At 36.3% G+C, this 17,821-nt stretch overlaps 1 protein-coding gene across 7 annotated transcripts in view; it reads right to left on the bottom strand.

Moving 5' to 3' along the window:
* The window catches only part of STXBP4 (syntaxin binding protein 4), an 82,294-nt gene that overhangs the window by 34,518 nt on the left and 29,955 nt on the right, over positions 1–17,821 (bottom strand). For 6 of the 7 annotated variants that reach the window (XM_026098943.2, XM_026098946.2, XM_026098942.2 and 3 more), the window contains 4 exons: positions 10,238–10,414; positions 7,774–7,890; positions 6,400–6,449; positions 5,080–5,213 (listed from right to left, as the gene is read on the bottom strand). In XM_026098943.2, the coding sequence (XP_025954728.2) occupies positions 5,080–5,213; positions 6,400–6,449; positions 7,774–7,890; positions 10,238–10,414 (478 nt within the window). Of the gene's footprint in view, positions 1–1,141; positions 3,765–5,079; positions 5,214–6,399; positions 6,450–7,773; positions 7,891–10,237; positions 10,415–17,821 lie in introns of those variants that run through there. The other variant, XM_064522675.1, reaches the window with a different exon arrangement.

The raw sequence follows: 17,821 nt of genomic DNA, 5'->3' as shown, positions 1-17,821 counted from the left end.
TGATGAACTACAGCCAAATAGCTGCACAAAATCACAGCCTTGCTATACAAATATCTTTAATCGTAATAACAAAATAGTAATAAGGTATCTGGCATTACTTCTGTTGTAATAAACAAACATATCAAGGATGCAATGTGTAAGTGAAAGGAATAGTAATCTTTAACAATGTTAACTCTCCTCAAATCGGCAAAATAGCTTGAAAAGACATGCCACTGCCTGCCTTATGACTTTGTTCCACCCACACTGTCAGATGAATGGGAAGGGACAGTTAACGGTTTGCTGAACACAGCATGACCCTGGCGATTCATCATAATGTACTCAAGCAAAACGAAACTGAAGGAATGGATAGTTTCCATATTCCAGCTGTTAACAACCAAAACGCAAGACCTTGTCTGTGGTCCAAAAATCAAGAGCAACTCAGCTATCATGAGACGAGGCACTGATGTGCGCTTGCCGCCTTTTAATGGATAATAGGAAAATAAATTCAAAAATTGGGCAGCTAAACTTCTGCCTGTAGGATCCTCATACCTAAATGTGTTTATACATGGTGACTAGCAAGATCAACACCAATAAGAACACTGCAGCACTGAACAAGGTAAGCAGGAGTTTTGAAAGGAAGGCATTAATTTCAAGATCATTTTGGTGAGCTTCAGCATGACTGCCATGTGTCAGGCTTCAGCCTGACAACAGAGCAAAGGAGCACGATGTGAGAAAACATTTCAAGATGCACTTCTCAAGCTCCCACTGAGCGGAGAAGCAGGCTTCATAGCACTTAATGGGATACTGATGACTGGAATTATATCAGCAAAAAGAAAAATGTATTTTGGATAGAAACTGTATTTTGGGTAGAGGCAGAGTGAGAAATCAGCAGACAAAAAAACTTGAAAGCTGCATTAAGGTAGTGCAGACTTCAAAATGCCTATTGCCTCTACATCATGAATAAAGAGGTACGTTCCAGGGTTAATCATATTCTGGACATTATCAATACCAATTTTCTAATAGAAAAGAAGAAAATACTTTCTCAACTCTTTTGAGTGTGACTTTCATCATATAGACTACTAAGAGCAGCCAGCAACTACTTTTAAATGCTATAGTTCTTCACTGACACATTATTTTTGTTTGTTTGTATGATGAAAGTGCTTATCGCTTTTTTATTTATTTTTTAATATCTTCAGGAGATGCTTGTATTCTGCAAAGCAGAAAGGCCTCCCAGGATTTAGTTTAAAAATAGCTAACAGTCTTTGAGAAGATGAAGGATGAATCCTTCAAATGACGATCTTGATTATGCTGTTTATTATTTTGTTATTTGCATTTCTGGATCTTGAGGATCCTGTACAATTTTTTTTTTTTTTTTTAAGCAGAATCCTTACTTAAGGAATTGCCAAACTGACTTCACATATGCCACCTACCAAGCTGAAAACTGATCTGCAGCACGATCACAGATTAGGCTTGGAGATTTTGAAGAATATACTGAACTTTAAACCTCTTTCCTCAGGCAAAATGTGATGCTGTTATGCAGGAAGAGTACAGTTTGTGTGGCTAATTCATACATATGTAATTCTGTCCTGGATGTCAAGGATGATCTATAACAAAGAAATCACTATTCTTTTGGAACAACTCTGCACAGCCTTGTCTTTATACCCTAGACTTTGTTTCACATGCATTGTAAGTAAATCAAAAAGATACAAGATCATTTTGGTTAGGTTAATCTGGCATAAAATGAAGTAAATATTGAAAGAGAAAATCTATTCAGAAAGTAAAATACATCAGTATGGCTGCCTATCAATATTTTTATCCACTCAGCAATCTCAAGAATATTCATTCCAACTCTTAAAGATTATATCATTAAAGCAATACTATGTTGTAGACACCCTTCTGGAAAAAAAGAGAACCTTCAGTCTTCAAAGTAATACTCAGGATACTTTTTTTCTTTGAAATATGACATTTATGAACTGGTATATACATAAGAGCCCTCTTTTTAGGGCAGTCCTGCAAGAAGGTCACATGGGAAACATTTTGTGAGGACCTGGCATAGAGCACTGCAGACAGAACGCTGCTGAACAGTTACTCTGCCTTAATTGCCTCTTTTTTTTTTTTTTTTTTTTTTTTTTTTTTTTTTGTTTAGGAGAGCTTTAAAGCTTTAATCTCATACACAAGCTCGTCAGAGCCCAAGTCTATCTGTAATACTCTCCAAATCAGAATGAACCGAGAACAATGACGTTCAATCTTTAAATCCTTCTCTGCAGAGCTATTTTTAAACTCTCAGGTTCATGAAACGGGTCCATGCTACAGCTCTAGAGCTTTCTAACTTGAACTCTGTCTATTGTATTTGACACAACCACATGTTAGACTTCAATTGCATTTAGGACTAAAAAGTATTCCTCGCATGATTTCCTGGGTAGTGTAATAGAAACAACTTAATGTGACAGAACACTTCCATCGTCATTGGTGGAAAACCAATTCCCCCTCTTCTGGCCACAGCTATTCCGTTCATCTCCTCTAGTTACTAATTCTGATTTTCTGGACACTTCTGCACAACTTTTTATGTTCCTACTTTGTTTTCTCCTCCATACAGTGTTTGATATAATAAACAAGTGATGCATAAATAATGTCAAGTAAGATATTTTCACATCTTGAAGTTTCCTCAACAAATGTATTTATTCAGTCCTTATCTAAATTAATTCCTAAACAATGAGTAAAGAATATAGAAACCTTTCCTACAATGATCATTGCCACCATAATTCTCTGACTCTCCAAAAATTTCCATAATGAGTTAGGCCATTTGCATTTCACTTTTGCAAATTAATCCATCTAAATTGGATTGGAACTGTCTTGTCCTCTCAACTATAGGTAAATATGATCAAAATATCAAAATACACAGCCATTTCAATGATCTGAAGTAGGAAGTCTATAATATGCCAGAGTTGTTTCTCAGATTTCCAGCTGCATGTAATTTATTACTGTAACTGGTCATGAACAAGCGTAATTTTCACCACTGGGCACAGATTTCTGTTAATGACCTTACTGAGGAAATACACATATCTCCAAATGAAACTGCGGGTTCCAGTTCACTCCCTACAGCAATAAAATCTTCATTAAGATACTGTATTCTTTGTATGTTCATGTCTTCAACCTTCACTGTCTTCTGGTGCCATGAATGATTTGGTCTACCAGGTTGCATCCATTAAAAACAAACAAACAAACAAAAAAAACCCCAAACCTTCTCTGATGCTGAACTGATGCCAGATTTAGAAGCTATAGAGGATTTGTTTCCTTGAAGACATCTCCTGATTTAAAAACTCCTCTTTAAAAATAATGCTCAGATTTTTAAAGATTCAGAGAAACCTTCTCATTCTGATGCATCTTTTGCAGCTTGGAAGAATGATCTATCCCTCAGGATATAGAGGTGTAGTTTAAGATACTGTGTTTTAAAGCTTGTATTCTGAAAGCCTGCCATCTCAGACTGAATTCATCACATGGCTTTTGTTCAAATATTCCTACTGATTTCAATGAGTTTCAGGTGATGTCTTTGGAGTAAAGAAACCCAAGTCTCTAGAATCCCATGTGATGCATACTTCTGACTTTTTTGTCCCAAAGTTTAGAGCAAGCTGATCTTAAACTGAGAAAGTCCCTGGTATGTTTTTGGAAGAGTGATGGATGCTGTTGAGCAGAACCTAAGTAACTTTTCAAGATTACACTTCGATTTCTTCCTTTCACAATGTTTGTTAGATGGATACCTGTTCATGAACCTGAAGGTAGAGAGACTGTGCAAATGACAACAGAAACAGAAGAACAAAAATAAACAGAAAAATTGGAACCATTGAAATATCACTGTAATTCTACACAATCAGCTGTGTGGCAGCAAAATACTGAAGTCTTGTATTACCATCCATTGGCTTTGTTGCACTCTATTATAGGTGAATAATTTTAGTTTGTATAGCACTTATCACCTGCCCAGTCAAACCTTCTACAAGAGGATGTAATGGATTGCATAGCTCTGAATTATTTGCTCTTTCAAAAATGTCTACCTACTCCTAGTTTAAACCTCAAAATACATATTTTCCTGATTTACTAAACCACAGTATTCTTATAAAAAGCTAATTAAGAAAAAAAATCTTTTTTTCTTTGGATTAATATAAACAGATGAAATTTTAAACTGAAAAGTAACAAAACAACATATATGCTATTAAAAATAACATGAGGAATTACCCAATACTTTTTCCTAGAAGAGTATTTATGATCTCAAATAATTCAGTGACTTCATTTTAATTCAAAACATTGTTTCTTACAAAGACTAAATTTCATTTTGTTTACTTTTTTGTTTTATTTATACTATATATTTTCTGTGAAAGTCTCACTATGATTTATTACATGACCTTCAATGAATTAGCAAACATATCCAATTTATTTAAATGAGGTCATTATTATTACCCCCCCCCAAGTCACGTTGGTAACATGCATGCAATAAACTATCCTGGCATATCTGCTTAAAATTAAGGATGAAATGCCCTTAATATTGTAAGTACATTAAGAAGGAAAAACACTTCTAACTCTAAGCAGATATTAGCTTTTCCTCATGCTACATTCTACATCAATTCTAGGAAGTACTGACTGAATCTTAAGCATCCAGAATTAAGGCAGCTCTGAGATCTTGGAATGAAATGAAAAAAACATAGTGAAGAACTTCTACTGGGTGAAGAACACAACAGAAAAGTGGCCAAATCACCATATGGAAACAGTCCAATTGCAGGAGAATGTTCTGACTGTGGGTAGGGTTAAGGTCAGGTTAATGTAAGGGTTAGGGTTGGAAGAACCAAAGGAATAGCCTTTATCAGCATCAGCCATTTTCCTGCTTCTTACAGATCTTTCAGCATTCTGTAAGACTCTGGACCCCAAACCCATACCACACTCCTAATCCAACCCAAACAGAACCTGCAGTCAAGATCCTTTTCCTACCTTTGGAAAAAAAGGTAACTCCTGAAACACTGCTCTCAGTTAGCAGGTAAGAGGCTAAAGCCACAACATTTGACAAAAGAAAGAAGTATTTACATGTGCGTATACACACACACATATACTCACAATCTACTTCCAAAATGGCACGGACAGATTTGGCAAGGTCTTTGGCTTCCGCTGCAAGAGCTGCTGTGACAGTAGGTCCAATCCTTCCCAATCGTGCAAGAAGTGCTTTAGTAGACAACGTTGTCCTTCTGTCGCTGAAGAACAAAAAATACTGGATGTTGATTTGTAAGATTACAAAAGAAAATTTTATGTTTAATATAGTAAACCTGTGTTTCTAGATTGGTTTTGGTCTCACTCTATCAACAAAAAAGACTTTTACTACCAAATTGAGGAGTTTGTGTTAGAGGTAATTCTGTCTGTATAAATCCATGAGGAAAGTTCAATTAAAGTAACAGCTCATGCCTCAAAATCTAGTGTCAAAAACTCTTTGGGTATCAGATAAGTAACTTGCTTAAAAGTAATTCTGATATTAGCATTTAAGAAGGGACATTGCTTTAGGGAACCAATTTTTATCATCTAGCCTGTTAGGGAGTCAGTTTCTGACCTTGGCTTTGTGTTTTACACTTCAATCATTTACTTGACTATCACCTTTTATAACACATTTAACATTGCTCTCATGCAGTGCCAATGGGAACTGCATTTAACTGATTAGGATTAGCCTGTGAGAACAGAGAGATCGCTACAGTATAATAGTTGATCCCACAGATTTTATTGAAATAAAGTTCCCACTAGCTTCACTCAAATAGACTTGACTTCCTTAAGAGCTTTACTGAAACATATGGCAGCAGAGAGACCAAAACAACTTTACTGTTACATAGATATTAATGGCACACTATATGGGATATATAGGTGCAATTATGTTGATATTCTGAAGGGTCAAAGGCTGCTCTAAATCTTGTTGAACGTTCCTAAGTACCTTTTTTTAAAAAGAAAAGTAATAAAACTTACATAGATACATAGCAATATGTATCTATTTATTTCTCTCTTATCAGATCAATGATGATGTAAAATCTCTTGGGCAAATCTCCAAACTTCTTGCAAGAGATGAGAACAAATTTCAAACCATTATAAGGTTCCTTGCAACTTTAACTATGCCGTAGCACAGCATCATTCATTGACGGAAACATGGAGATGGCCATAGCTATGCAATTACTAACTGTTTTAATTTAACCCTCAGGAATTTAATGAAGCTGTACCCTAAAAACTTAATGTGCTTTTTTTCTTTTTTTTCCTCCAGTAGAAGTGACACTCAGAAACTGATGGCAAAAAACTATAGGAAAAATAGTTACAAGATGATTTTTGTAGACTTCTAAAACTGTAGTAAAGGTTTTAAATATTAATAACTGTCATTTCATTACAACACAGTTGAGATTTGCTTACCTTAAAACTGTCGAGGAAGTAGAGTTATCTGAGAGTATTTCATGCACAACCTGTTGGTCACAGTTGAGAAGTTAACACTTTATAAACCAATGTTCTAATTTTTGGGGTGGGGGTGGGGGTAGGGGGCAGAAGGCAGCTATGGGTGGGAGGATTGATGTATATTTAAAACATATCTAGTCTCTCCCAGCCAGATGTGTAAAAGCATTTTCCATTCATTGTGCCATCAATAACCTCCTGTTCCTACAATAGAATCTAAATTAATTTCTATGCTGACAATACTCTGTCATCATAAAATGCAAGACTGATACCACCTCCATACTTCCGCAAAGGTGAATAACGATTCAAGCAACCAGTTTTCCTGTTGACTTCACAGACCCTTGTCACTCCATCCCCTCCTTCCCCCCGCCCCCCAACTATAAGAGTTCTGCTACAAGAACTATCATCAGAACTTACAAAATGATGTAGATTGGTAAATATAAAGTTCCTGTCCTAGTTATTGGCATTTTTCAAAATAATTGCTGCCTCTCATTTTTGCAAATATTAATTTAATCAGTATTTCCAGAAAAAGCCTATGATTGGAGTTATTAATGCACACACATGCAAATTCTTGGCACTGAATCTAGTCAAAACCTGACATATCTTGAACTTGTCAAACTGTTCCATTTCAACAAAACCACTTTCATCTAGAAAAAGATAAATATTTCAGACACATTAAGTAATTATCCATAATATTAAAAATAATGAATAAAATAGATTATTCCAAATATCTTTTCACATTATATTGTGATAAGATACATCAAATGGTAGTATACACTTGAACAGATTGCCCAGAGAAGTTGTGGAGTCTCCATCCTTGGAGATATCCACAACTCAGCTGGACAAGGTCCTGAGCAAGCTGTTCTAGCTGACCCTGCTTTAAGCAGGCGGGGTTGAACTAGATGATCGCAACAGTTCCCTTCCAACCTTAACTACTCTGCGATTCTATATGTTAATTTTAATACACAAATAAAAAAGAAAAAAATTCTTTAAAATGAAGTAAATATCAGAATTTTACTTTTTTTGTTTTATAACTTTTCAAAATATTTTCAGATTTTTTTCCCTGCCTTTTTCCTCTGGAGAATTTCACAGAAATCAATATGGTTTTAAATTTTCTGACCAGTTTCATTTGTTCTGCATATAGCAAAATACAAAGATTAAACAAATTCCTACATGGACCTGCCCTACAACACTGCTTTTATTTCTACAAAGTTGTTTTAAGCTGTGAAATGGTTTCCACAAAGTAGTTTGTGGTCAGTTTACTATGTTTAATCCTCAAAAATATCAATATGCAACTTTTCCAAATAAAACGCTACTAGAAATGATAGAGGAAGTTACCTCTACAAATTGTAGCAATTTTCCAGTAGCCACCTCAAAGGTCTTCCTAGCTGATTCCGATTTCCGCAGTTGGCAGTCAAGCACTGTAACTCTTTTTCTTAAGTCTTGGATGTTATCCTGAGAAAGATATTTGGTCCACACTGTTTTAAGGCTTCCATTTTAATCATTTTCTTTTAGGGCTTGCATACATACAAGGTGTGGATTAAAATGGATGTCTGAAATGTTTAACATATTAAAAACAAAAACAAAAACAAACAACCCCCCCCCCCCCCCCACACACACACACACAACTGAAAAACATAACTGTTTCCAAGGCAGGTATGCCTGATCTGCTAGAAAATCAGCTCCTAAACTACTATAGTTTCCAGCTTTTGGTATTACAGTAAACTGAAATCAGAAGCTAACTACATTAATAGGGCTGAAACCTAGGACAGTTTGAACTGAAGGGATCAAACCTGATGCTGGTGGTACCTGTCGGCAGGGTGGCACAAACGGCCAGTGTGCTAACAAACTCAGTCCACTAAACTGAAACTGTACATCTTCTGCCCAGTCGAGTAATTATGGCATACCTTGGAGAAAACTACCCCCCAGGAGTTATCTATATGCACTTATATAACCTATTGATCAGTGCTATGCATCCTTTCTGTACTTCAGCTACAGTGAACATGAGCCCCAGCTACAGTTCGACTCAGTAGCTCAAGTCCTGGAGGCTCAAGATTTCAGCTTGTGTCCCTAGCGCTGTTCCTGCGTCAGGACCATGAGGAAGGTCTTCACATGTTTCTGGGCATGTTTAGCTGAACTGCCTGCAGAACAAAAGATTTAGACCAAAATATGCTCAAAAATTAAGAAAATACCACTATCATTAAAAATAAAATTTACATTTAAATCTTCTCTTAAAGCCCACCATCTAAGCAATATCTACTACAAAACTCTTTTTAAAAAAATTAACATCACATATTACTGCTTTTATCTTTACTTGAAGCAAATAAATGCACTCATTTGTTCATGTACAATATACAAAGCAGCAGAATCACCATCATTCTGAATGTCAGAGGGTACGCTGATTACATCTTTTTTGATAATCTCACTGTCAATTCTTGGAGAAGGAGCTACTAAGCCAGCAGAGGCACTTTGCTCTTTTACTAAAGGCGGGGGTGGGGTGGGGAGAGACTTGTACTAAATACATATAGAAGGACTTTATACCAGCGCTGCACTGTTATAGCTTCTTGACTCTGCTTCTTTTGAATAAGAAAGGCAGAGGATCAAGTCCCAACTCAGACTTTTGAGAATTCAAACCTCAGAAACAAATCCTTAAGAAAGCACCCCACATGCTCAGAACTTCTCAGATTTTGATATTTATTCAAACCCCAGAAAGCAAACAGAGCTTGAAAAATACATGACATAGAAGATGGGACATCTCACCCAAAGGCAGATGGCTACTATGTAGACAGCTGCATTTGAAAATGTTTAGATTCCCTTTATAGTAAATGGTGAGGAAGAACAACTTCTAGGGTGTGATTCATCTCATCTACTTTATCTACAAATAAAGGAGACCCAAGAGCAAACAGACATCCATTGATGAATTTATCACAAAAATGACCATTTTCTCCATTGACTAAAGGGGAAATCTAGACAACTATCTGAAATATATGCATCTTACATGGCTACAGTAAGGCGAGTGGAATTCTTCCAAGAGTTACAACATACTTGTTATGTTGCTTCTTTGCAAGACTGTACACCACAAAGCTCCTATACTAGTTTTACAGTTTAATATTGAATTAATTTACATGATAAAAAGATAAACACCTCATTAAGTTTCCCTTACTATTAATTTATACGCACATCCATTTTTCATAAGAAAATAAGGTAAATGCACAACAAACGCCAACCTGTTTCCACTTGTTTAAAGTGTGTGTTCATCCCCCAGCATGTTTTTAAAGGACTGAGACTAATACGGCAGTTTTATAAGGCTCAATGAAAAAAAAGATAAGAAATATCTCTGGCAAACTACTGTTGGTAGCATTTGAAAGATTAAGTGTGTTGATTAAGTCTGAATTTACTCAAAACAGTATTGGACTTATTATTTTCTAACAGAAAAATAAAAATACTGAGGCCATTTTGTACCATTTGGTACAAAACCCACACATATATGCATAATCTTTACAGGGGAAATATCTGCAGTCCATGAAGTATTCCATGTTAGGAACACACTTGAGATGTGTCATATTGACCTATGACACATAACATGCATCTGGCTCCTATTTTTCCAGCCCAAAGATATCTGGATAAAGAAAGGCTCGTACACTTCACATTACCCCCTTCACTACACATCATTCCAGTTATTGAATAATACAAGACAAACAGTGACCTACTTTAGAAAAGCGGATGAAAAGAAAATGAAAACAAGATACATGACAACAGCAAGGAAACCATGGCAACCACAACAGGCGACTGCTTTGCTTACTTTATTTTGGCCAGAATTATCTGTGAGCTGAGCCTTCAGCTCTACAATTTCAGCTTCTAATAGGTGAATTACTTCTTCATAGTCCATCTCCATTCCACGAGCCTGCCGTTGCGCGGCTTCTGCAAGATGAATCCTACTTCGTAAGGCTCTTGTCTCTTCTACAGCTGCCTTGGCTTCCTATAAATTACAGAATTTAATTGAAAAGCTGCAACTCCTGCTAACAGCAGAATTAAAAACAAAAAAAAAAAAAAGTACTGATTTAGTTCAAAAGTATTGCAGTTATCACTAAGGCTACCTTTCCGGATTGATGATTAGATGATTCAATTCTTAATTTTTAAGTTTACTATGTGCAAAGAAAGAATGGTTGGGTTTTTTTTGTTTGTTTTTTACAAATAGAGACAATTTTCCTGATAAATTATGAATTCTATGATTACTGTACATTTAATGGAATGAAAGTTTTTACAGAAATGTATCTGATGCTGTTAATCTGTCCCATCACTTCTGTATTAAGAAAGTACTTTTATTAATATATGTTATTTCATATATTATTATTATTATTATTATTGCCTTAATTCACACTTAATTCAGAGTTCTCATATGATTTAGATGGACTTCTAATGAAGATACTCAGTCCAAATTATTCCTAAAGTATGGTATGTGCTGCTTTTGTTTTTTGTTTTTTTTTTTACCCAGTTCCTGCTCTTATATTATTATCCTGCATTATCACAGAAGAGTGTTACATATAGTTAATATATAAATAATGTATGGAAATCTTGAAAGGAGAAACTGCAGTACATTTTCAAACAAAACTTTCATTAACTTATAGTTCAGCTAAAGTAATTCCTAAATGCTGTAAAATATTATTCAGAGAAGGGTACTTCTCAGTTAATTTTACCCCTGAACATTAATTCAAATTAACTTTTATTTGTAAGTTTAGAAAAGTCTAACTAAAACGTTGATCTTTCAGTTCCTGGCTGCAAAGAGCTGTTGTAAAAATCAATGCAGAATAGTAATCTGCAGGACTGCTCCCTAACTTGCAAACAGCACCTTACTCTCCCCATAAAAATGACTGAGTATTTTTACTACAGATCACAACAATCCATAAGCTCTTAATCCTTCTTCAATAGCAGAAGAGGACGATTTGAACTGAATGATGCTCCTCATACAGAAAATCAGAGTGAAAAGGAAGACACGCACGTACATTATGGAGGTAGCGAGCTCAACTCCTGGACAATCAATTAACAAATATTCTCAAGAGATGACTATTTGCAGTTGTTAAGGGCTTCTGCAGTACACTGTGTAAAAATAGGGGTTCTTTTCCATGTTTTTCTCAAAGCACATGATCAATAAACTCCTATGAGCCTTAATGCTTAATTAAATTTAACACAATGAACTGACATACGTCACAGTATCCAAATTCAGTTAGAACACAGAATCTTTTCTTCTTCAGTTTTATCAGAAAGCGCTTGCTTCTTCAGGAAGAAAAATTTACAGCTTTTTCAGCCACAACTTTTTAATTACTTCATCACAAAGCTATCTACATCCAAAACTCTGTCCCCATAGAAAGAAAGAAAAAAAATAGACATATGTAGACATACAGCATGCTCTCAGGCTCACTGGCACAAGAAGCACTAAACCATTTTTCCCCTAAGCTTTTTATTAATCTGGGGAAAAATTAATTTAACATGAATGCATCATTAAAATTATAATCTTTAAATATGGGAATTCACAGAACTAGAAATCTTTTGTACAAATGCCTCAGTCAAGGATACTTTGGTGAATATCTTATTCCTGGTTTACTTATTATATCCTATTACTGCAACTGTACCTTGGTTGGGAATGGAACTAGATGGGAAACGGGCAGGGGCAGAACAGAAACAAGCACTGAGAATCTATAACTAGGAAATAGCCTTCCAGAAACCAGCATTGAAACCACTGTTCCTGAAAAAGCAAAGAATGATTGAATCTCACACTTTTTGTGGAGAAACTGTCATATAATACTTCAGAAACGTCATAATATGTGTGTGTGTAGACTGGTCAAATTAAGCTTACAAAGACGGATTTAATTCTGTTATTTCCTAACTCAAAATCATTTGTTCTCTGCAATCTTAATATTCTTCAGTCAGGTTTTCTTATAACATGTCATAATGTTTTTCTTGCAAAATGGTCACTGTTTCTACCAATCTCAGTTTCAGGTGACCTTTAATCTGTAAACTTTTCGTCTTAATAGAGAATACATGTTTTGGGCTGTTAGTAAACTAATCTGAATGACATATATAGGACATCATCTTCCTCATATTTACAATGGCTTTGCAGTATGATACCAGTTTGGATGATTGCCAGGGACATTTTGGTCTCTTAGAAAATAAAACATTAAAAAAAAAAAAAGTAATCACATACGTAGCAAACAGCAACTTCATTAGTAAATACAGATGACAATTTTATATAGTTTAGAGCTTTCCATCATAGGAACACAAGTGATAAAAGGTACATTTTAAATAACCTTTAATTTGACAGCAAGTATAATGATAACAAAGTTTTGTTCGTTTGTTTGTTTGTTTTTTAAGAACAAAGCAATAGATGCACCTATTCTACGTGACTTACTACTATCTCCACCGGGAAACGGAGCCTATTTAAAAGCTTGCTGCTGTGTGTCTCTTTCTGTTATTCAGCTAGCTGGTTTTAGAGTTGTCTGCTTGCACAGCACTAACAGCAGAGGTAGGGGACCGTTCCTAAAAGCACTCGCTAGAGACTGTCTGTGGCTCGTGAGGACTCCCAGAAGAACCCACCTCCCGCAAGCTGCTCAGAGCAGACCTGTTTCCTAGAAACAACTCAGAGCACAGAGACTTCTAGGAAGTGGCGAACCTAGTGCATACGTACAGATCAAACCTACTGCCTCTGCAAAGGGCATCTTCTTGCCACTGTGGGAAACAATGCGACTCATCAGCAAGAGGAGGAGGGGGCCCTATCGATATAAAGGATGATTTGGTAGTCTTTAGTAGTGAAGGTATCCTTCAGCAACAGTTGGAGGTGGCAAAGAGACTCTTGGAGATGAAGGTCTGATTTCATCAGTAAAAAGATGCTCTAAGTTTTACTGCTATAAATGAACAAAGGCCTTGACTAAGGTGTAGCACCTTAAAAACGCGCACACAGGAATTATTTAAATAAGATGACATCAGAAAAGTCACGGAGAAAAAAACGCTATAATGAAAAAAGTCTTCATTTTGAAATAAAACCTCCTCAAGAAAAAGGTCTAATCTCTTATAATCCAGAATTGCCTTTACTCATCCATTGTGTTTTGAGAAACCAATTGTTGAATATTAATTTCTCTGTAAGAGCAGACTAAGTATGACCAGATTTCAACAGCAAAAGACCAAAAGGAACAATTAATGAACAATGGATTCTTATATTACAATGTAACAATTATCCACACGAGGATTAAATTAACAGCATTTTCTGACAAACCAGAGCTGTTTGCTCCGAAGGCACAAAGGGAAACGATACCATCGGGTTTCCCAGTTGCACAGTTACAGAAGTGTGCGGTGCAGCAACTTGGCGGGTTCCCTGACTTAGGCGGTGTAGGGGCACCCACCCGCGAGGAAGAGACGGATTACAGCATGCTTCAGCAACATGTTCTCTTGGCTGATTCAATTGCTTGTATGAAGACAGACACAGGAGGAACGGACTTTGCAGCTGTTAAAATTCCACCCATATTAATGGTTGATGGAACCATCTGTCTTAACTCGGTATGAAGCCGCTACAAATAAGAAAGTGCAGGCTGGGAGAGGGAGACTGAATCCTTACAGAATTAATTTCAAGGTGCAGGATTCTCAAAATGCTGCATGTCAGGTTCTATTTCTCCCTTGGATAAAGCCTCCTCCTGACACTTGAATTAATGTGAGTAACATTTCAGCTATCACAAACAGTGAGACAAAGATATTTTTTAAACTATCAAAAAATGTGTAGTTACAATTCAATTATGTTTGTTTATTAAATTTCACAAAAGTCATATGCTGAAAACATCCTTTAAAAAACTTCAAGTATCTTGACTGCATATTAAAAATACAAAAGCTAATGAAATAAAAATAAACCCAACACTTCTTTCAAGGCAGAGTAAAAGAAATTATAAATCACTTCCAAAATAGCAGCAATTCAAGTCCTACTCTTCAAAGCATCTCTTTTTCCCTTAGCAAACAGAAACACTTCATGGTATCGTAAGTCTTGCCCATATGAAATAAAAATTCAGCACTACGGTATGTCACAAACAGTATCCTACCATTATGGCCTTTCCCACGTACTGTGCTTAGCTGAGGCGCTTCCCCTGACAATAACTGCATAAAAAAAGCTTTAAAAAAGAAAAGAACATTTGGCTTGGTATGACCCAGGCCTTTCAGGCAATACAGAATACTGTCAGAGTCCTCTGGGAGGATAAAAGACAGCATTGCAGTTCTCGGACTCTGAACGTTGGCAAGGCTCTCAGTACTCAGCAAGCACCTTACTGTGTTTTAGGCTAATTTCAGCTTCCACATGATCTCAGCAAGGCCCAAAGATAAGGCAGTGCTATATCACAGTCTCAAGGTAAGAATATATCACTTAACATATGTCAATTGCCATAGACCAATACTAGAAGATATTTACATAACTTCAAATTCAGCAATATTTCTGATCTCAGGGTTTCTGTTTATCCTGCGAGCCACCCTTCAAGCAAGGTTTAATGAATGGGTGCTGAAAAAACATGTCCATTAACCAGAATACTTGTATGCCTCTCCTAATTAAGCTGTAATCTCTGTGATTCACAATCAGCAGACCAGAGAAGATATTCTGTATAATCTAAAACCTTTAACCTTGTTTTTTCAGGAAAGCAGTGAATAAAAAGAATTTAAACTGTGCAGAAATCAAAAGAATTTAAGCACATAAGCCTGTTCGTTTGTTTGCTTTCAGTCAGGTCATCAGGGCTCAACAATGTTCTCATTAAATCATTTCACCAGCTTCAGGAGAAGTAGGAAATCCTCAGGTAAAGTGTACTATTTTATCCATTCTTGAAATTCTAATTTACAGATGCTCTCCTCTTGAATCACCACTAAACTCTTTGCCTCCTCAACTAAGAGCATACTAGGAAATCATTTTCTCTTTTTCCAACAATGAAAAAAAAATTGCAAACATCACACAATTGTATTAAATTTGAGCATTAACCACCTCTGCTCTGATGCTAGAAAGGTCTGAACTTAAACACTGACCAGATGAAAACAGGAATTGAAAACAATTATTATCAGAGAGGCCTCAGTTATTTACTGTATGTCAACTGCTGTTTATGAAAGAGGAGAAGAAAATTCTCCAGAAAACAAACTCTATCCTTCATTTATCTTTTAAGTCCTTATGACTTTATTAGAAGAGACTGACTAATTTTCCTGATTTTTTTCTTATATTCTCCTAACCTTCAATTATCTTCTGATGAGTGTAGGTTTGACCATATAAGCAACTATACCTGTATTTGGCCAGGTTTCTAGTAACATTAGTAAGTCTTGGCAAGAAAAATTCCACCCTGGGATGAGTAAATTTATCCCAATTAAAAAGCTAATTGCTTGAGTGGTAGATCTGGGAATTATTAGTTTGTGCACTCAACTGGCTACCAACTGCAAGAATTATACTTTTCTGGAAAATGGCAACATTTGTTTCTGTTCCCCAAACCGGTTGGATGCTTGCAAATACAGACACACTCCTACAGCTCTAATGCTGTTTTGAAGATACGCAAGAAATCGCTATTTCAAAGAATCATGGAGACAAACTTATTTTTAGATATTGGTATATTGTGCAATATTGGAACACATCCTCCGTGGTATAAACTAACGCAATTCCTGTAAAGACCCTGGAGATAAGCTCATGTATGAAACAAGTGATCAGATATAACACCTGTAGCTGCGCAGCAGCCACTGTGTGCCACATAAGAGAGCCAAAGCGGCACAAAGCTGTGTCAACCCTCTATTTCAAATTGCTCAGGAACCCCTTGTGTGCCAACGTCACTCAAGGCAGATGCAAAGCTTTCTCCACAAAATACTTCCCCAAACTTTAATATACTGAGATGCCTCCCGAGGGTGGGATGATGGCCAAAGGACATGCAATACTGTTGGCAGTTCAGAAAGAGCCGCAGCCCTGCGTTCGGGTGGGACAGGTTGCCACAGAGACCTCCGAGGTGTCCAGATTCCATCAGGTCTCTGAACCCCTTGGAGTGCATCAGGCTCAGAAAGGCACAACCAGATTTGAGGATGCTTTAACACCATTTCCCAAAGGGACAGCCACAGTGTTTTAGCGACTAGACTTTTAGAACTGTAGCGCAGAGCAGAGTTTTTCACAAGGCTTAGATAAAGAAATTTTGTTTTACATGATCCTCCAGATGGCAATTCAGAACACAAGTCTATCGCGCAAGTCTGACACTGGTCAACTTGTAATGCAAGTATCTGCTTTTTTAAATACTTTTTATCACTGTGAATCTCAGTGTCAAGCAAAATGAAGGTGTGAACTTTTTTCCGAGCTATAGAAAAGTATATAAAATACCTGACAATGCACAAAGTATGAACAGAATTAGAATTTCTACGATAAGCCTGCTAGTACCTCCTAAAAAGGTCTCAAAATAAAATATTGCTGAAACTGCCCATAATTTGTTACTTCCCTTTCATTTCACTACCTTGCATCTTTTCAATTCCAATTACTTAAAACAGTTTTGAGAAAATCTTAATATTCAGCCCCTGGAAGTCTATACTCTTCCGTGCAAAGCTGACCTTCAAAGTCACATGACAGTATTTCACAGAAAAATAAAAGTATGAGGGCCTCATGTGGTAGAAAATGGGTATTGCTTTCACCAAAAAAAACAAAACAAAACAAAACAAAAAAAAACAAAAAAACCCCACACCCCTATTTACCTTAAACAGCCTTTGGCTAAGTCTGCCTTACCAATAAGAGCACATACATAGACTGAAATACTCGATGCTGAGGACCTGATGTCCATACTATCTGCAGTTTGGGGTTACTTTGTACAAGCTCTAGTCTAGACTGATAGACCAAACGCCCATTACTGGGTGCAAACATGTGATGCGCTCCTGTAACACACCTTCCAGTTAAATTTCAATCAAAAAAGTCTCACAGTGTGCAGAGTGCAATATGACAATATTAATGGAAAAAGCTTTTAAGCAGTTCTCTTATACCAAAGGTTATAATAAAGATGTTCAACAAATACACAGATATAAGCAAAAATGTAAACCTAATCCTAATGTAACATAAAAAAGAAGTATTTTTAAGCTGTTACACTTTTACTTTTGACATCTGATAGAGCAGAGAGCCGGAAGAGAAGCCTACAGTAGAGTGCGGGTAGCAGTAGAGAGAAGGCAGGCCAAGCAGCTCATTAAGAAGAAAACCTGCTGATAGGATAATGTTGGGTAGAAGAAGCAGGAGGTAAGTTATCTGGTTTTCAATCCAGGCTATAAATGAAGCAGGACATAAATACAGTTGGAAATTCATTTTAAGATATGGAAGAAGGCTAAATTTCCTAAGCCACTCTGATTTCTTCTCCCCATAATTATCAATGAATAC

This window comes from Dromaius novaehollandiae, chromosome 18 (assembly GCF_036370855.1).
Source record: "Dromaius novaehollandiae isolate bDroNov1 chromosome 18, bDroNov1.hap1, whole genome shotgun sequence".
In the NCBI taxonomy this organism is placed as follows: domain Eukaryota; kingdom Metazoa; phylum Chordata; class Aves; order Casuariiformes; family Dromaiidae; genus Dromaius; species Dromaius novaehollandiae.
Note: the sequence above shows the minus strand (reverse complement) of the source record. Positions and strands in the feature narration are given on the sequence as shown.